Source organism: Schistocerca americana, chromosome 4, assembly GCF_021461395.2.
Source record: "Schistocerca americana isolate TAMUIC-IGC-003095 chromosome 4, iqSchAmer2.1, whole genome shotgun sequence".
In the NCBI taxonomy this organism is placed as follows: Eukaryota; Metazoa; Arthropoda; class Insecta; order Orthoptera; family Acrididae; genus Schistocerca; species Schistocerca americana.
The window spans coordinates 325711393-325732634 of record NC_060122.1 but is presented as its reverse complement, the minus strand read 5'-3'; the positions used below and the strand labels follow the sequence as shown (position 1 = coordinate 325732634).

Genomic DNA, 21242 nt, shown 5'->3' with positions numbered 1-21242 from the left:
TGCCCTGTAGTGCCTCTACTGCACCCAGTAATTGGTTTTGACATCCTAGCCCCTTTAAAAAAAACTCACAATTAATACTGGGTGTCATATCTTGTGACCGGGAGAGTGAGAATTCTACAGAAGATGTGTACTATTTACTGCCTATTAACTAAAAACTTTCGTCTCGTGTAACATAAAATTAAATATAGCAAACATAAAATCAGTAAAGACAAGAGACAAGCAGGACAGTGCACATTTCTTCAATCCTTAGGTCCCAGCATTTTTTCTCTCTAATCTTGCTGCAGTTTTAGACGGGCGTGCTTTTCTTTCTGCAAGATCATCTATTACGCCATCAAACTTCTTCAAACGTTTTGCATCATGAATAATCAAAATGTCACTGTCCAGTACTAAAAAAAACTGTTAATACGAAAAGTACCCAAGAATGCTTCCCCCCCACGAACCATGGACCTTGCCGTTGGTGGGGAGGCTTGCGAGCCTCAACGATACAGATAGCCGTACCGCAGATGCAACCACAACGGAGGGGTATCTGTTGAGAGGCCAGACAAACGTGTGGTTCCTGAAGAGGGGCAGCAGCCTTCTCAGTAGTTGCAGGGGCAACAGTCTGGATAATTGACTGATCTGGCCTTGTAAGATTAGTCAAAACGGCCTTGCTGTTGTGGTACTGCGGACGGCTGAAAGCAAGGGGAAACTACAGCCGTAATTTTTCCCGAGGGATGCAGCTTTACTGTATGGTTAAATGATGATGGCATCCTCTTGGCTAAAATATTCCGCAGGTAAAGTAGTCCCCCATTCGGATCTCCGGGCATGGACTACTCAAGAGGACGTCGTTATCAGGAGAAATAAAACTGGCATTCTACGGATCGGAGCGTGGAATGTCAGATCCCTTAGTCGGGCAGGTAGGTTAGAAAATTTAAAAAGGGAATTGGATAGGTTAAAGTTAGATATAGTGGGAATTAGTGAAGTTCGGTGGCAGGAGGAACAAGACTTCTGGTCAGGTGAATACAGGGTTATAAATACAAAATCAAATAGGGGTAATGGAGGAGTAGGTTTAATAATTAATAAAAAAATAGAAGTGCGGGTAAGCTACTACAAACAGCATAGTGAACGCGTTATAGTGGCCAAGATAGACACTAAGCCCATGCCTACTACAGCAGTACAAGTTTATATGCCAACTAGCTCTGCAGATGACGAAGAAATTGAAAAAATGTACGATGAGATAAAAGAAATTATTCAGGTAGTGAAGGGAGACGAAAATTTAATAGTCATGGGTGACTGGAATTCGACAGTAGGAAAAGGGAGAGAAGGAAACATAGTGGGTGAATATGGATTGGGGGAGAGAAATGAAAGAGGAAGCCGTCTGGTAGAATTTTGCACAGAGCATAACTTAATCATAGCTAACACTTGGTTCAAGAATCATAAAAGAAGGTTGTACACATGGAAGAATCCTGGGAATACTAGAAGGTTTCAGATAGATTACATAATAGTAAGACAGAGATTTAGGGACCAGGTTCTAAATTGTAAGACATTTCCAGGGGCAGATGTGGACTCTGACCACAATCTATTGGTTATGAACTGTAGATTAAAACTGAAGAAATTGCAAAAAGGTGGGAATTTAAGGAGATGGGACCTGGAGGTTGTACAGAGTTTCAGAGACAGCATAAAGGAACAATTGACAGGGATGGGGGAAAGAAATACAGTAGAAGACGAATGGGTAGCCCTGAGGGATGAAGTAGTGAAGGCAGCACAGGATCAAGTAGGTAAAAAGATGAGGGCTATTAGAAATCCTTGGGGAACAGAAGAAAAATTGAATTTAATAGATTAAAGGAGAAAATATAAAAATGCAGTAAATGAAGCAGGCAAAAATAAATACAAACGTCTCAAAAATGAGATCAATAGAAAGTGCAAAATGGCTAAGTAGGCATGGCTAGAAGACAAATGTAAGGATGTAGAGGCTTATCTCGCTAGGGGTAAGATAGATACAGTCTACAGGAAAATTAAAGGGACCTTTGGAGAAAAGACAACCACTTGTATGAATATCAAGAGCTCAGATGGAAACCCAGTTCTAAGCAAAGAGGGGAAAGCAGAAAGATGGAAGGAGTATATAGAGGGTCTATACAAGGGCGATGTACTTGAGGACAATATTATGGAAATGGAAGAGGATGTTGATGAAAATGAAATGGGAGATACGATACTGCGGCGTGAAGAGTTTGACAGAGCACTGAAAGACCTGAGTCGAAACAAGGTCCCTGGAGTAGACAACATTCCATTAGAACTACTGACGGCCTTGGGAGAGCCAGTCCTGATAAAACTCTACCATGTGGTGAGCAAGATGTACGAGACAGGCGAAATACCCTCAGACTTCCAGAACAATATAATAATTACAATCCCAAAGAAAGCAGGTGGTGACAGATGTGAAAATTACCGAACTATCACTTTAATAAGCCACAGCTCCAAAATACTAACGCGAATTATTTACAGACGAATGGAAAAACTGACAGAAGCCGACCTCGGGGAAGATCAGTTTGGATTCCGTAGAAATGTTGAAGCATGTGAGGCAATACTGACCTTACGACTTATCTTAGAAGAAAGATTAAGGAAAGGCAAACCTACGTTTCTAGCATTTGTAGACTTAGAGAAAGCTTTTGACAATGTTGACGGGAATACTCTCTTTCAAATTATGAAGGTGGCAGGGGTAAAATACAGGGAGCGAAAGGCTACTTACAATTTATACAGAAACCAGATGGCAGTTATACGAATCGAGGGGCAAGAAAGGGAAGCAGTGGTTGGGAAGGGAGTGAGACAGGGTGTAGCCTGTCCCCGATGTTATTCAATCTGTATATTGAGCAAGCAGTAAAAGAAACAAAAGAAAAATTTGGAGTAGGTATTAAAATCCAGGGAGAAGAAATAAAACTTTGAGGTCCGCCAATGACATTGTAATTCTGTCAGAGACAGCAAAGGACTTGGAAGAGCAGTGTCTTGAAAGGAAGATGTAAGAGGAACATCAACAAAAGCAAAACGAGGATAATGGAATGTAGTCGAATTAAGTCGGGTGATGCTGAGAGAATTAGATTAGGAAATGAGACGCTTCAAGTAGTAAAGGAGTTTGCTATTTGGGGAGCAAAATAACTGATGATGGTCGAAGTAGAGTGGATATAAAATGTAGACTGGCAATGGCAAGGAAAGCGTTTCTGAAGAAGAGAAATTTGTTAACATCGAGTATAGATTTAAGTGTCAGGAAGTCGTTTCTGAAAGTATTTGTATGGAGTGTAGCCATGTATGGAAGTGAAACATGGACAATAAATAGTTTGGACAAGAAGAGAATAGAAGCTTTCGAAATGTGGTGCTACAGAAGAATGTTGAAGATAGGTGGGTAGATCACGTAACTAATGAGGAGGTATTGAATAGGATTGGGGAGAAGTTTGTGGTACAACTTGACTAGAAGAAGGGATCGGTTGGTAGGGCATGTCCTGTGGCATTAAGGGATCACAAATTTAGCATTGGAGGGCAGCGTGGGAGGTAAAAATCGTAGAGGGAGACCAAGAGATGAATACATTAAGCAGATTCAGAAGGATGTAGGTTGCAGTAGGTACTGGGAGATGAAGAAGCTTGCACAGGATAGATTAGCATGGAGAGCTGCATCAAACCAGTCTCAGGACTGAAGACCACAACAACATCAACAACCCAAGAATGGTGTGGTTTCTCAGTTTGATTACGTCTATTTTGTCACTGACTGCCAGATAAAACGAAGTAGCCCGTTCTAAAATTACAGCAGTTCTAACACACGCCTAATAAGCGTTACTGTTTTGGCACAAATGGTCATTTTTATCTACCTCATTTGCATAAATAATACGTCAGAATATAGTTCGCGAAGTACCAATATCAAATGCCCGTTAATCCTTCTGCAAGCAATAAGTTTTATTTTAGGAAACAGTTTCACATTTCATTCATACGCTCCAGTTTCTCAAGGATGAGATGGAAAATTAGTAGTAGTACGAAATATTTATATAAACTTTGAATCGTCATATTCTTCCACATAATATGTGTAAAGTTCCCGTTTCTTCTCCTTCCTCGTTCTAACAAACAATCTTGGAATCACTGATTCTGTAATTGTTCCTGCTATTGTCAGAACTTATACTTCTATTAGCTTCACAAACCATGACAGAATCACCTGTTTAGTTATCCCGCGTTTTTTCACCTGTTATGTGTGATCACATGTTCGTGCAACGGGTTTTCCGCGTTATTACGTGAATAGATCTAAGCGGCTACTAACCGGGGAGTATACAACTAGCCCTTACTAGTATAGCGTTAATTTATAACTATAATTATTGAATCTAACAAGGCTACCGCTGGAAAGTGGGGGTTTTGGCCCGGGAGAAACTAAAATGCAAAACTACGGGAAAATGAAATAAGTAACAACAAGTTTAAAACTGTAGCACGAAATTTGGAGAAACTGACACAAAAATCCTAAAAGAAGCGAGTAAAAAAGTTACAAAATTCACAAAAAGTAACAATTATTGGACTGGATAACGAGAATTGACCTATAAACGTTACTTCTAGTTCCCAATTCCAATATTATTCCCTTTTTCGCAGGAGTTCAGAGAGCAGTAACAAGTGTGGAGATCCTATTACATTTCAGTGCACATACCTCTAGAAGTCGGTAACCAGAATTAACCACTTATACAGCTTAATTCTAGTGACCGATTCCAATGTTTGTTCCTTATCCCAGTATTTTCTAGAGCAATTACAAATGTAGAAATCCTATTACATTTCAGTGTACACACCTGCTAGAAAAATAATCTAACTAATGAACCATGGAAATGTTGGAGTCGATAACTAGGTTACCGAAGAGTGTAATACCGAATGTAGAAAACAATTAGCATTGTAGTGCACACACTTGTTTCAAAAATGTTCTAAATAACAAATGTGGAATGGCTGGAATCGGTAACTACAGTTGATCTATATAGCTTAATTATAGTTACCGATTCCAATATTTGATACATTTTGTGAATTTTCATTATTTGTGTAGTGGAGTTTCGTTTAGGATTTATGTGTCGGTTTCTCAACACTTCAAGCTCTTGTTTTTTTTTAAAATTATTTTATATATGTTATTGTTTATTTAGTTTTTCCCGTTGCTGTGTTATATTTTAGTTTCTCTCAGCCCAAAACCCCCTCTTTCGTTGCTGTGTTACATTTTAGTATCTCTCAGCCCAAAACCCTCTCTTTCCTACTATAGTTAATTCAATAATTATTTAATAATAAATTAATGCTATATCAGAATATTAAAACTTCACAATGTCATATACTGTAATGGATATAAAGGTTCCATGTACTTTTCTCACTCGCATAAATTGCAATGATAATGTATTTCAGACACGTCTATTCCTCTTCCTTTATTCTTACTTACTTTCATTACCTTCGTATCTTTTCGATATAATTCGTGGCTGAGTAATTAATCCCGTTAACTGTGATTGTAATTTTATCGTATGCTACATTCGTTTGTTTTCAAAGATTGCCTCTGTATAGAGTCTTTGTCTTAGGTTTGACTTCATGACTCACAGCCGACGGGTGGAATCGGCCGTTAGGATTGACCCAAGTTTTTTTTTATTTCTAGATGCGATGGGGGTTCCTCTGGCAGAGGCATCATGCATTCAAAAATCAACTTATGAATCGCTCAGTTATCAACCTAGAAAGCTTTCAAAAATGTTCAAATATACGGGGAGGCGTTTCAAAATCACATGAAAAATAGACCAACGCTCCCTGTATGCTAGGCGCTTCGTGAAACGAGGCTTTTTCCTTCAAGAATATGAAATTGGCGCCCCCAATATTGCTGCCCGTCGCAGATAATCCGGTTTGCGCCCCCCACCCTTTCCCCTCCCAGATCCGGTGCCTGCAGTTGTTAGGCCCTATGAAGTACATTGTCACCAATGATGAGTCAGTGTTGGGCAACTCCACCCTGAGAGCATTGGATATTGGGTACTAACTTTTCGATCCAGTTTCAAGAAATCTCTGACTAGTGGCCAACACAGTGTAACAGGACTCGGAAGCGTTCCTGTGGCAGTCACAAGACATCAATGTGCACCTGCCACTGCACGCAGCACGTTCCCTATCATCTAATGTGCCAGATTCTCTCGAGAGTCGTCTGAATATGCAGTCAGGTGAGCAGTCGCCACATTACAAAGTTGCAAAAAAGGCTGTAAACAGCACGTCTGTTTATTTGCAAAGGGAATGCCTCCAAACAACATCGCGCTATGCTCAGTTCTACTATACCTCCTGGCAGGTCGATTGTGGCATGATGTTGACGCAGAAAATCTAACCCTAGGACCATGCAGTACCCGTCGCTTACATCTGACATCACTTCCACACACTATCTAAACATGGTTGTCCCATCTATGAAATTCATCACTACGGACCTCAGAGGTCGTATATCAATATCTCCTACAACACGCAGATCATATCGTGGTGAGCTCCACTGCCTCCTACCCAGTAATTTTCTCGAGGATACTGACCCATATGCTGCCGTTTCCAACAACACTTCATACTCTCTTCCATCCACAACACCCACTTTGGCACACTCCACCTTTGCATTCGTTTTGAGTGAACTTATTGCTACTAGGAACTCCTGTCGGCGGCCCTGGAGCTCCCTTCTAAGTTTAAAGGACCCTTCTTATTTCCTGGACTACCTCTGCCATTATTCCTATAGTTTTGCAGTTCATCAAAACCTCCTCTACTGCAATATCTACCAAACTGTTGGCGACCCTCGTTACTCCAGTTGTGTTGCGGGCTCCGGTAATGGTAACATTGTATTAGTACATGTCCTGTTTGACCGCAATTAAAATACGTAATATTCGATGTAAATTCCTGTTTCGCTCCCTTACCCTTGTCGATTTCTTCGTATTCCAGAGCTCACCCAACCTCTTCATTGAGATCCTTAGGCGGCGCCTTGCGCCCTCTCCTAGACATTTCCAGGGTCAAACCCCTTAAAAAACGATTGAGCGCTCGTTACTCGGCCTCCTGCAGCACCACTTTCTTTACCTCCACTTTTAATGAGAGCTCGTACATGTGAACGTTCATTTTCCTAATTCTATCCGCAAAGTCACCAACTGTGTCATTATGTCCCCTGGATGCCGTCTCTAATTGTTCGTAAAAAACTGTGCACTATTTCTCTTCCTGCATTGTTGTTCCAACATCTGTATCAGCTGGTCAAGGCACCTTACGAATAATTTTGCTTCCCATCACAAACGTAACGTTCCGATCTGCAACATTTGTTCATCTGACCAACCCCTTATGTCAGCCAATGACTTAAGATCCTCAATCAATGCCAATATACTGTCAGACGCTCTACCAGAGACAGGAGATACAAGATTCACCACAGTCTCATCCACTCCTAGATTCTGCGACTGCAACACTTCTGTCTCGCGACTCTTTCTTCCTAATACATTTAACATTAGCCACTCTCAGCTGAGCCACCTGATCCGTTAATGACTGGATCGCTTCTTCGCTGGTAACACCTCGTGTCTCTGATTTCGCCTCTGCGACCATTATCCACGATAAAAATTAACTACAACAAAACAATACACACAGAATCGTAAGCCCCAAAGTCTTCTACAACATTGTTTAATCTGTCTAGTCTTGAGACACCTGTACTCTGAACTCTGCCTAGCCGTGTCCCCAAAACGGTTACAAGTAAAGTTGTTCCGCTACTGGTTCGGCACAAGGTGCAAAATACCCAACTAAATTACAATGAATGTAGCGTACGGTACTAACCATTCATCTCTACCATTACTCATAAATTTCTCTGCTTTCAAAATGTAATTTTCATAAAACACAGCTTCCAAACTTCGACTTCATGATTACCACCATACAAGAACCAAATTGTCTAACTCACTGCAGTGACAGTACTTCGAGATGTGGCTGGAACGAAGTGCTTCAGGGGTGGGAGACCCTCCGCTGTCGATTGCTGCGACGTCGGATCTTCTGACACCAATCTGTATGGACCACTCTGTAGTGGTGCCTCTGTAGGGGGGTGGGGGGAGGTAGCGTGTTTGATTACTAATCAAACGGCCCTCGGTCGAGGGTTCGAACCACGCCGCCGTTTAAACTTTGAATGAAAATCGTCAGCAATTGCGGCCGACGTCAGAAATAAGAAGACGCCCTCATTCTGTCAATGCGCTTGTGAAAGAGGGTACTCTCTTGCTCTGGCCCCTGTGGTGGGAAACTATCCCTAAATGCGGAAAAATCAGCAATGATCATAGGCGTGAGGATGCAAAAGGCACAGAACCACTGCATTAAACACTCATGCTGTATATCCATATGACATGTGGCCTGTAATGAAAAAGATGTCATGATGATCTCTTCATTGCCAAAATATTCCAGAATAGTCCCCCATTCGGATCTATGGGAGAGAACTGCCAGTGGGAGATGCCCATGAGAAAAAAAAATTGAATAACCAACGAAAGGATAATGTTCTACGAGTCGGGGCGTGATATGTCAGAAGTTTAAACGTGGTAAGCAAACTAAAAAAAAATTGAAAGTAAAATGCTGAGGCTCAATCTAGATATAGTGTCGGGTCAATAAAGCTAGGACTTCATGTTAGATTAGTATGGGGTAATATCAAAAGCAGCAGAAAGTGGTATAATGAAAGTAGGATTCATTACGAATGGGAAGGTAGGGCAGAGATTGAGGTACTTCGAAGATTTCAGTCACAGGATTATTCTCGTCAGAATCGACAGCAAACCAACGCCTACAATAATGTTTCAGATGTACATGGCGACCTCGCAAGCCGAAGATGAAGAAATAGGGAAAGTATGAGAGAACACAGAACGGGTAATTCAGTACTTGGAGAGAGATAATATCTAATAGTCGTGGAATGTTTGAATGCGGTTGTAGGGGAAGGGCAGCAGAAAGAGTCCCAGGAGAATATGGGCTTGGTGCTGCGAATGAAAGAGGACAAGGGCTAACTGAGTGCTGTAATAAACTTCATCTAATAATAGTGAATACTCTATTCAAGAATCACAAGAGGAGAAGGTATACTTGGGAAAGGTCGGGTGGCAAATTAGAGATTTCAGTTAGATTACGTCATGGTCAGACAGAGAGTCCGAAGTCAGATACTTAATTATAAGGGGTAACCAGGAGCAGATATAAACTCAGATCACAATGTAGTAGTGAAGTATAGTAGGCTGAAGTTTAAGAGATTAGTCAGGAAGAATCAATACACAAAGAAGTTTGATGCAGAAGTACTAAGGAATGACGAGATACGCTTGAAGGTCTCTAAGGCTATAGATACAGCAATAAGAAATAGCTCAGTAGGCAGTACATTTGAAGAGGAATGGCCATCTCTAAAAAGGGCCATCACAGAAGTTGGAAAGAAAAATATAGGTACAAAGAAGGTAACTGCAAATAGACGATGGGTAACAGAAAAATTCTTCAACTGATCGATGAAAGAAGGAAGTACAAAAATGTTCAGGATATTTGAGGAATGCAGAAATAAAAGTTACTGAGGAATGAAATAAATAGCAAGTGCAGGGAAGCTAAATCGAAATGGCTGCATGAAAATTGTGAAGATATCGAACAAGAAATGATTGTCGGAAGGAGTGACTCAGCAGACAGGAAAATCAAGACAACCTGCGCTGAAATTAAAAGGAAGGATAGGGATATTGAGAGTGCAACGGCAATACCACTGTTAAATACAGAAGAGAGAGCGGATAGGTGGAAAGAGTACACTGAAGGCCTCTAGGAGCGGGGAGATTTGTCTCATGTGATAGAAGAAGAAACAAGAGTTGATGTAGTAGAGATAGGGGATCCAGTATTAAATCAGAATTTGAAAGAGCTTTGCAATACGTAAGATCAAATAAGGCAGAAGGAATAGATAACATTCCATCAGAATTTCTAAAATAATTGGATTAAGAGGCAATAAAACGATTAATCACGTTACTGTGTAGAATGTATGAGTCTGGCGACATACCATCTGACTTTCGCAAAAATGTCATCCACACAAATCCGAAGACTGCAAGAGCTGACAAGTGCGAGAATTATTGCACAATCATCTTAACAGCTCATGCATCGAAGTTGAAGACAATAATAATATTCTGAGAGAAACAGGGGTAAGCCATAGGGAGAGACGAGTAATATACAATACGTACAAGAGCCAAGAGGGAATAACAAAAGTGGGCGACCAAGAACGAAGTGCCCGGACTAAAAAGGGTGTGAGATATGGATGTAGTGTTTCGCCCCCAATGTTCAATCTGAACATCGAGGAAGCAATGATGGAAATAAAGGTTCAGGAGTGGATTTAAATTCAAAGTGAAATGATATACACTCCTGGAAATGGAAAAAAGAACACATTGACACCGGTGTGTCAGACCCACCATACTTGCTCCGGACACTGCGAGAGGGCTGTACAAGCAATGATCACACGCACGGGACAGTGGACACACCAGGAACCGCGGTGTTGGCCGTCGAATGGCGCTAGCTGCGCAGCATTTGTGCACCGCCGCCGTCAGTGTCAGCCAGTTTGCCGTGGCATACGGAGCTCCACCGCAGTCTTTAACACTGGTAGCATGCCACGACAGTGTGGACGTGAACCGTATGTGCAGTTGACGGACTTTGAGCGAGGGCGTATAGTGGGCATGCGGGAGGCCGGGTGGACGTACCGCCGAATTGTTCAACACGTGGGGCGTGAGGTCTCCACAGTACATCGATGTTGTCGCCAGTGGTCGGCGGAAGGTGCACGTGCCCGTCGACCTGGGACCGGACAGCAGCGACGCACGGATGCACGCCAAGACCGTAGGATCCTACACAGTGCCATAGGAAACCGCACCGCCACTTCCCAGCAAATTAGGGACACTGTTGCTCCTGGGGTATCGGCGAGGACCATTCGCAACCGTCTCCATGAAGCTGGGCTACGGTCCCGCACACCGTTATGCCGTCTTCCGCTCACGCCCCAACATCGTGCAGCCCGCCTCCAGTGGTGTCGCGACAGGCGTGAATGGAGGGACGAATGGAGACGTGTCGTCTTCAGCGATGAGAGTCGCTTCTGCCTTGGTGCCAATGATGGTCGTATGCGTGTTTGGCGCCGTGCAGGTGAGCGCCACAATCAGGACTGCATACGACCGAGGCACACAGGGCCAACACCCGGCATCATGGTGTGGGGAGCGATCTCCTACAATGGCCGTACACCACTGGTGATCGTCGAGGGGACACTGAATAGTGCACGGTACATCCAAACCGTCATCGAACCCATCGTTCTACCATTCTTAGATCGGCAAGAGAACTTGCTGTTCCAACAGGACAATGCACGTCCGCATGTATCCCGTGCCACCCAACGTGCTCTAGAAGGTGTAAGTCAACTACCCTGGCCAGCAAGATCTCCGGATCTGTCCCCCATTGAGCATGTTTGGGACTGGATGAAGCGTCGTCTCGCGTGGTCTGCACGTCCAGCACGAACGCTGGTCCAACTGAGGCGCCAGGTGGAAATGGCATGGCAAGCCGTTCCACAGGACTACATCCAGCATCTCTACGATCGTCTCCATGGGAGAATAGCAGCCTGCATTGCTGCGAAAGGTAGATATACACTGTACTAGTGGCGACATTGTGCATGCTCTGTTGCCTGTGTCTATGTGCCTGTGGTTCTGTCAGTGTGATCATGTGATGAATCTGACCCCAGGAATGTGTCAATAAAGTTTCCCCTTCCTGGGACAATGAATTCACGGTGTTCTTATTTCAATTTCCAGGAGTGTAAATGATAAGATTCGCTGATGACATTGCTATCCTGAGTAAAGTGAAGAAGAATTACACGATCTGGTGAATGGAATGAACAATCTGAAGAGTAGAGAATATGGATTCAGAGGAAATCTAAGAAAGACGGAAGTAAGGAGAAGTTGCAGGAAAGGAGGACAACGAGAAACTTAACATCTGGATTGATGGTCACGAAACAGATGTAGTTAAGGAATTCTACTACCCAGGCAGCAAAATAACCTATGATGGTGGAGATGGGAGAACATAAAAAACAGACTAGCCGTGGGCAAAAAGAATTCCTAGTTAAGAGAATTGTACCAGTATCAAACGTAGCCCACAATTTGCGGAAGAAAATTATGACAATGTACGTTTGGAGCACAGAATTGTGTATAATTGAAACAAGGACTGTAGGAAAACTCTAAAACAAGACAATAGAAGTATTTGAGATATGTTGTTGCTGAAGAATATTAAAAATTAGATGGACTGATGAGGTAAGAAATAAAGAGATTTTCCAGGTAATCGGCGAGGAAAGAAATGTATGAAGAAGAAGATGGGACGGGACGGTATGACATCTTTTAAGGCATCAGGGAAGAACGTCCACGGTACTAGAGGGAGCTGTAGTGGATAAAAACTGTAGAGGAAGACCTGTGATACATCCAGCGGCGAATAACTGAGGACGGAGGTGCAAGTGCTACTTTGAGATGAGGTTGGCACAGGATAGAAAGTGGTCCCAGAGTCGAATGACGTCCTTCCCTCAAATTCAGCCTCGTTTTATGTCAATTTGTTTCTCTAAAATCTGGCCGCTAGTCACGTCGCCCACATCAAAGAGATTCGTTCGAGGGTGGTCGTCACGACCAGATAACTGTCCTGCCCTCGCTTCGCAGCTCACTTGCCCATTGTTATTGTGCCCTTCGTGTGGACGTAGCGTGGCTGACAGCCAGCACTGTTACCGCAATAGCTGTGGCGGCCTCCATGCTATATTCAGCCACTGACACGAAAGGTTTGATACTTTAACCTAAAATAGTGGATAGTGCCACTATAACATGCAGACTAAGCAACGAAGGATATTTGTACTAAATTGGAATTCCATCCTGAGTGTCCTGCCCACTAGACAAATGCGCTAATCACTACGTCACCCTGGCACAGTGGCTTTCCAAAACTGCACAGGCTACCGTAACACGATTCCCTCCGCACACCAAATTCGCATTCTCCCTTCAGTCGACTTGATACTCCCCCTACATTCAAAGAATATTACACAGGATCTCCGACTGTGTTGTAAAAGTATCTCAGCAATGAACGAAACGTGAGATCCTGCCTGAAACCCAAACATAGGTGCATTGATCAAATGTAAATATACAGTTCAGAGACCTTTCCAAGTCTCAGACATTCGTGATGCATGCCTGCAAACTGAGGGAACAATGAAAGTTTGTGGCAAAGCCAGTATTCGAACATGGGTCTTCTGCTCTCTAGACCACTGTGCTAGGTCAGCGTGGAGTAGTGACTGATGCATCTGCCCAGGGAACCGGATTCCTGGATTTGAATCTCGTCTTGGTACAAATTTTCATTGGTCTCCTTCGTCTGTATACATACATGACAGATGTTTACGAGTTGGAAAGGTGTCTTGAGTCATATAATTCCATTTCATTAAATATAGCTGAAAATTTACTGTCGATTGTAAACATTTATTCGTTGAAATCAATTTGTTCTATATTTTGGAGTTTTTGTTTGCAAATGGCCTCAATTCTGGCGACACTGTATACAGTGCTCGACTGTAATGGAGTATTTACCGTTGCTGTACTTACATGTGTGTGTCATGTAGCTTTTAACATTCTTATAATGTGAGAATACGGTGTGATTAGCTGCACCCATGACATCCTTAAGCTTACAAATGTTCGCCGGCCGGTGTGGCCGAGCGGTTCTAGGCGCTTCAGTCTGGAACTGCGCGACTGCTACGGTCGCAGGTTCGAATCCTGCCTCGGGCATGGATGTGTGTGATGTCCTTAGGTTAGTTAGGTTTAAGTAGTTCTGAGTTCTAGGGGACTGATGACCTCAGAAGTTAAGTCCCATAGTGCTCAGAGCCATTTGAAGGCATTTACAAATGTTCAAGACAGGAAAACAAAGGCCATTAGGTAGTACACAACCCCCGTTACTAAAACTGATACTTTCTAAGGATCAGTGACTATGTGAAATAAACACGCTGCACAAAAGACACATAAAATGTTAAGTTGTAGCTGCCACATGCTACTGCTGCCTTGTCGAACGCCGTACTGCGCAAAGAAGTGAGGCAGACAGCTACTCTTGCACTTTCAGTAGGCAGCCGTTATTGGAGCTGCCCGAGGCTGCGTGAATATTGCTGAGGTGTCCGACGGCGTCTGCAGATATTACTATTGGTCTCCCAGAGGCTTTGTGGCGACGCTGCAATGGCCATTTCCAATAAATTTTCGATATGGAAATTCCGCTACCGTTAATACGTTTATCGCTGGAATACGTCTTCGTAAAGCACTTCAGGCGGCAAGAATAAATACCAGCACCCATGAGCTTGAAGGTCCAACGCATAAAATGAACACAGCTATTCAGCCTACAACTAAATGTATCTACCTTACCTCGGATTATGGTGACACTCTTAAGAATTGTCCCAAAAAGCGCTACTCTATAACGTGAACGCTTTCTTAATTGTGCAATTTATAGCAAAATATATCACAACAACGATTCGTGTTGTTAGTGGAGAGAAGGCTCGTATATAGTGCTACTACGTTTTGACTTGCATTTGTCTTTAAGAGGATTCTGTTTTGAGATAATTGTACGTGTCCTTCCCACCCGTTTTATTATACCGCTGTTCTTAAGACTATTCACAAATAAATAGAGCCACTTGAAGTAGAGGCTTCGAGGGAGGGCACCATAGCACCAAATTCATTTTACGGATGTTACCATGATGTTGATATACAGTACCTTGGTTAGACTTTGTTACACTGAATTATTGATGGAACCAATTGTCCACTAATTTATCAAAAACAAATTGTTTCAAATGGCTCTGAGCACTGTAGGACTTAACAACGAAGGTCATCAGTCCGCTAGAACTTAGGACTACGTAAACCAAACTAACCTAAGGACATGACACATATCCGTGCCCGAGGTATGATCCGAACATGCGACCGTAGCGGTCGCGTGGTTCCAGACTGAAGCGCCTACAACCATTCGGCCACTCCGGCCGGCCAGTTTATCACAGATCGGGTAATAAATCAAAGAGAAGGAAGTGCAAATTGGATAATGCTAGACGACAAAAGTCCCACAAGTAGTCCAAAAATATTCTCCATTTGAACGAAATCAATCGAAATATCATATGTAGTACGATGAATTTGTTGGGTCATTAAAAATGTGCTTTGATGAAGCGAAACTGTGCATTCCATCGCATTTCCTGTAGCCAATTAAGCGGTATAAAAACAAACAAACACCGTCGTAATAGGCTTTGAACACCCAACGGCACCGACCGGCCGGCGTTTCATCCCAAGTCCTTAGGTGTCACCAGATGTAGTTGTCAGTACACCACTCTCCTGGCCATTATCAGTTTTCGTCACCGATGTCACTATTTCTCAGTCGAGTAGCTCCTCAATTGGCATCACAGGTGCTGAGTCTACTCTGCTTCCCAACAACACTCGGCAGACCCAGATGGGCTTGGCTAGCACTTGGATAGGTTACCGACAGTGTTTAACTTCGGTGATGTGATGGGAACCGGTGTTACCACTGCGGAAAGGCCGTCGGCAACTGTGCAATATATCACCTCAAAATGTACGCGGTGAGCGAAAAGTCTTGCCCTGATTACAACAATTTATTACAGATTAACCGTTTCACAAAATAATTTACATTTGATGCCGTTACATAGGTTAGTGTTATTAGTTTTTGTAAGACCACGTAATTGTAATTCTGTCAGAGACAGCAAAGGACTTGGAAGAGCAGTTGAATGGAATGGACAGTGTCTTGAAAGGAGGATATAAGATGAACATCAACAAAAGCAAAACGAGGATAATGGAATGTAGTCAAATTAAATCGGGTGATGCTGAGGGAATTAGATTAGGAAATGAGACACTTAAAGTAGTAAAGGAGTTTGCTATTTAGGGAGTAAAATACCTGATGATGGTCGAAGTAGAGAGGATATAAAATGTAGACTGGCAATGGCAAGGAAATAGTTTCTGAAGAAGAGAAATTTGTTAACATCGAGTATAGATTTAAGTGTCAGGAAGTCGTTTCTGAAAGTATTTGTATGGAGTGTAGCCATGTATGGAAGTGAAACATGGACGATAACTAGTATGGACAAGAAGAGAATAGAAGCTTTCGAAATGTGGTGCTACAGAAGAATGTTGAAGATATAGATCACGTAAGTAATGAGGAGGTATTGAATAGGAGTGGGGAGAAGAGAAGTTTGTGGTACAACTTGACTAGAAGAAGGGATCGGTTGGTAGGACATGTTTTGAGGCATCAAGGGATCACAAATTTAGCATTGGAGGGCAGCGTGGAGGGTAAAAATCGTAGAGGGAGACCAAGAGATGAATACACTAAGCAGATTCAGAAGGATGTAGGTTGCAGTAGGTACTGGGAGATGAAGGGGCTTGCACAGGATAGAGTAGCATGGAGAGCTGCATCAAACCAGTCTCAGGACTGAAGACCACAACAACAACAACAACAACAAGACCACGTACGTTAGTAAACCTCAACGTGTGCTCCTTTGGTAGCTCGGAGAACGTCGAGGCCTGCATGATTTGCCCTTTGTAAGCATGCAACCTAAGCCTTTCATGAAGAATCTTCACCACACTTGCTTGCGGTATTTGAAGTTCGCGTGATGCTTGACGAGTTGATTTAGACGGACTCCCGTGAAACGATTGCCAAACACGATCAACAGTTGCATCACTCAGACGAGGCCTGCAGCTTCGAGGAAGATCTTCAACGCTGCCTGTTTCGTTTATCTTTGCATACCATCGCTTTACTGATTTAACGTCAGGAGAGCTGCGTCCGTAAGAAGCTCGAAATTTACGCTGAACGCTTATGGTCGATTTCGTTTCGTGAAACCAAAGCACACATTGCGCTTTCTCTTTCTCCGGCGCCATTTCGCCAGCAACTAACGTCACCTAACAGACCGCGTCGGTGTTGTGGAGCACTAGCGCCGTCTATTGATCACAACAACTAGTAACACTAACCTATGTAATGGCATCATATGTAACTTATATTGACAAACGGTTATTCTGTTATAAATTTTTATAATCAGGGCAAGACTTTGTGCTCACCCTGTATTTTAAATTTATTGTAACATAGTGTGGCATCTATATCTTGTTCAGGGGAGTCTTAAATTGTCGGGATTTGAGTATTCTTGTACGACTGTAGGCTTTCGTGGACGAATAGAGTATTCCTAAAATTAATATGGGCTATAGACCGTGTCCTGCTGTTAAGCCATCGTTTCGGCCACTAGTGCTAGTGGGTTTGATCAGGGTATGTAGTGATAGACACTGCCGAATTCAACGTGAATTTATACATTGAAACGTTGATCCCTTTACGGAGACGATCCAGTCAAAACGCCAGAAAAGTTATTTGAAAATTATACAATGATTAGTTTTATTTTTCAAGCATGTGCATATTCCCTGGGCGTAATTCATATTCCACATGAGAACGTTTGATGTTGTGGAAGGAAATGGCAACCACGAAGATCAGCAGTAGGACATCTCGCTGCTTACAGCTGGACATTATCTTGCTGAAATGTAAGCCCGTGATGGCTTACCATTTAGGGCAACATAAGGCGTGCAGAATATCGTCGACGTACTGCTGTCATGAAAGAGTCCCGCGAATGACAACCAAAGAAATGCTGCTATGAAATTGAATAGCTCTTCAGACCATCACTCTTGGCGACGATCAGTCTGGGATCCCACCACAGTCTGGGGTGACCCCAGGTAGGACTCGCTGATCATCAGGGTCCCCGTTCGAAGTGGTACTCATTACTGAAGACATTGCTGCTCCAGTCAATAAGATTCCAGATCGAAGACGTACCTGGAGATGCCCAGGACAGCGGTGGGATGCCGACCTGAACATCGCCCGCTGTATGGCCAACCAAGAATGATGGTCTAGAGTGCCATTTCTTTTCATAGCAGAACCCCTTTCGTTGTCATCCTCGGAACTCTCACAGCATAGCGGTATTCTATGACCCGTTTTGTTGTTCTTCATGAAAAGCCATCCTGTATTTACATTCCAGCACGATAATTTGCGCGAGCGATTTTTCGTGATTGTCAACCCAAACTCAGCCAGCAAGATCTCCAGGCCTCTCCGCAACTCAGAAAGTTTGGAGCATTATGGTCAGGAACCTCCAACCATATAGATATTTTGACGATCTAACGTGCCAAGTGCACATAATGTGGCATTTCCTCTCCCAGGAGGACGTCCAACAACTCGGTCGATCAATACCAAGCCGAATAACTGCTAGCATAAGGGCCAGAGATGGACCAACGGCCGGCCGGAGTGGCCGAGCGGTTAAAGGCACTACAGTCTGGAACCGCACGACCGCTACGGTCGCAGGTTCGAATCCTGCCTCGGGCATGGATGTGTGTGATGTCCTTAGGTTAGTTAGGTTTAAGTAGTTCTAAGTTCTAGGGGACTTATGACCGCAGCAGTTGAGTCCCATAGTGCTCAGAGCCATTTGAACCATTTGAACCATGGACCAACGCGTTGTTGACTTTTGACAGTTTTTGAAGTTCTTACTCTTCAATACATCATTCAGCTTTTCTGAAGCTGCTATCATTTATCTGTCTGAACATGTACATCACATCCACAGATCTCCATCCCATTCAGATAATTCCTTCATGGTGCGCCTTTTCTCATTTTCTTGACTTAGAGTAAATTAGCAACTCACGGCTTAGATAAATCTATGTCTTTCCGTCCATCTATCTGGCGATTTGAAACGATAAAAAACTCTGCTTCCGTTACAGACCTCTTTGTTACTTTCTGTAGTTTCATATTGTTGCCGAATTCCTTCTGTCTCATTTGGTATCCGTCTCATGAAGGTACCTTACTTACCTCCCATTTTTATCAACGTATTTGCTGTGTGCAGATATATTTCCTTGGCAGTATGTCAGCGGGGCACTTAAGACCAAGCAACGCACACTGTAAGCGCTGACAACGTTTGCTCGAGGAAGTCTTCAGTAGGGCAAGAGAAAATTGACTACTAGCTGGTTTGTGTCCAAATTGTCCAAAAGTGGCATGTTGCACCTGGAAACTCATTTATTGTGCTAACATCAATGTGACATAACTACTTTCCGTGATGCCTGTTAAGAGTAGTTACGTTTTAAGTCAGATTATTTTCATTACCTCGATTTGCGGAAGAATTAAATACCTCTGCTTGTACTTATGGTGACTGTTCTATGTGATAAAATTATAGGTAAGATCCTTGACAAACAATTCGTACAACATAGAGGATGCGTATTCCATTGCAACAATGCTTTCTGTAAACTTGAGTTCCTTAGCACTGGTATTTGTATTGAATCCATCATATAAGCATTACAGTTCCGAGAGAAGAAAAAGGTCTTCTCCTTGGTAGACAGACAGATACGTCATTTTTCCATCCCTGAATTTGTCCTTTATTGATTGATGAAGTTCCCTTTGAACAGCAAGTGAAGAACAAAATACATCAAGGTCTAGTCATTGGGAGAGCCTGACGGTCAATGTGTCATCTGACAGCACCCTAAAGATTATGTAGGTTTTCGTGTACAACACATATTTATGGATTGGTAAATCATTTTTCTAATCAGAACAAGAAAAACCAGGTATGTGCGAGTAAGCCTATTCTGTATAAACATAATTACGTGTATATGTTAATTTTCTGTTGCTAAATGGCCTGGTGCAAATCTTTCTACTGGACGGCACTCCATCGAATAGCTTGATCTCAACTCACCACCGTCATTCAACCAGGGAAGGGGGACGTACAGTTCATACATTTGACTGTCATCTTGACATGTGTGTCCGGTGACAGGTTTTCAGAGAATACATTAGACTTTGTTGTATATTATTGCTAAGTGTCACTGTCCCAGAGGTATAGGGAAACCTACTAATGGTTGGCAGAATTCTTGTAACTACAAATTGCTGCTGTAGGTTGCATCGTCGTGAAGTATCATTGTTAGAACTTGTGTCTGTATTGTCACAACGACATTGTTCGTACGTGTACATAGGCAACACAGTTATCAGATTCGCAAAGCAGACTGCCTTCTCAACTTCCCTCACACATCGTGTCAACTACCTGCAATCACGAACTTAGTTTTGCCACATCACAAACGAAGCACATGTCTCGAGATCATTCCCCAATGGAGAACGACTGAAACATTATGGACAAGAGCCTCCGACTAGTTCGGGAGTATGACGATCTAACATGTTAAGTGCACATAGTTTGTTACTATAACTGTAACGAGGACATCGAATTACTATAGCAATCAGAGCCAAGCCAAACGATTGCTTGCATAAGGGTCAGAGATGGGCCAACGCGTTATTGACTTGCTCAATTTGAGAAGCTCTTTCTCCTGAACATATCATCCGATTTTTCTGATATTGTGATAATTTTTTGGTTTCTGTATGTACATCACATCTGCCGATTTCCGTCCCATTCACATATTTCCTTAGTGGTGCATCGTTTTCTTCTTTTCTTTATTTGTGGTATCCATTTGCAGCACCGTTTTGTACTTAGTTATACAGATATTCCTTGGCATGCCTATTACCGGCTGGTCTGTTTGCAGGAAGAAGACGACGCTGAGGGCCTGGTGAGCGAGGAGGAGCCAGTGACAGCAGCCACACCTGCTCCAGCGGCGCTCCTGGCGCTGCTGATCAACCGCCTGGGTCTGGTTGCGTCGACAGCCACCTGTGTCGCCGCCCTCTCCGTCCGACTCATGGCTTAACTCTCACTTCCCTGCCAAATACTGGCCACTCATATCGATATCTGTGGACGGCGACTACCATCCCAAAATAATTCTGGACTTACGGACATGTCGTAAAATGAAATGTGCTTCCATTCCGTCCAATGCGAAGGATCCCTCTTCAGGTCTGACCTTTTGGCAAGCCTTACGTTGCTGAGCAGATCGTTTAAGCAATGGGTCAACAATTGCGCTTTGCTGTCAATACGGTTCCAAGTTCAGACCAGCCATCAACAAACTGCTACAGCTACGACAAGAGAGGACCAGTATCTTTGGAACTGTCGAAGAGGGCCTGTATCTGTGTAACTGTGGAAGAGACGGAGGGTTGGCAATTTGAATATGAATTTGCTTTACTTTAAATGGTCAAGTGGCTTTGTGGGAGAAGGACTGTATGCAAAAAGCAAATCTTACCTGTAGTCGAGTCCCCGTTCGGTAGAGCATTTTAACTCCCCTAATATGACTGGAGCTTTATGTACTTATCTACTTGTTAGCTTCGAGAAATTCGGTCTCCCGTCCACTTTCCGTCACTGTGGACTCTGGCATCGCTTTTGTTGATTTTCGCCTATCACACATCCTTTA

The 21242-nt window shown here is 43.1% G+C and overlaps 1 protein-coding gene across 1 annotated transcript in view; it reads left to right on the top strand.

Annotated features, from left to right (window-relative positions):
• LOC124612883 (neuronal acetylcholine receptor subunit alpha-3-like) overlaps nt 1-20794 on the top strand; it is a 140069-nt gene extending 119275 nt beyond the window's left edge. Inside the window, exon 9 of the mRNA XM_047141332.1 lies at nt 20490-20794. Within this exon, the coding sequence (XP_046997288.1) occupies nt 20490-20648 (159 nt within the window). The 3' untranslated portion in view covers nt 20649-20794. The remainder of the gene's footprint in view (nt 1-20489) is intronic.
• Nucleotides 20795-21242: the final 448 nt, after the last annotated feature.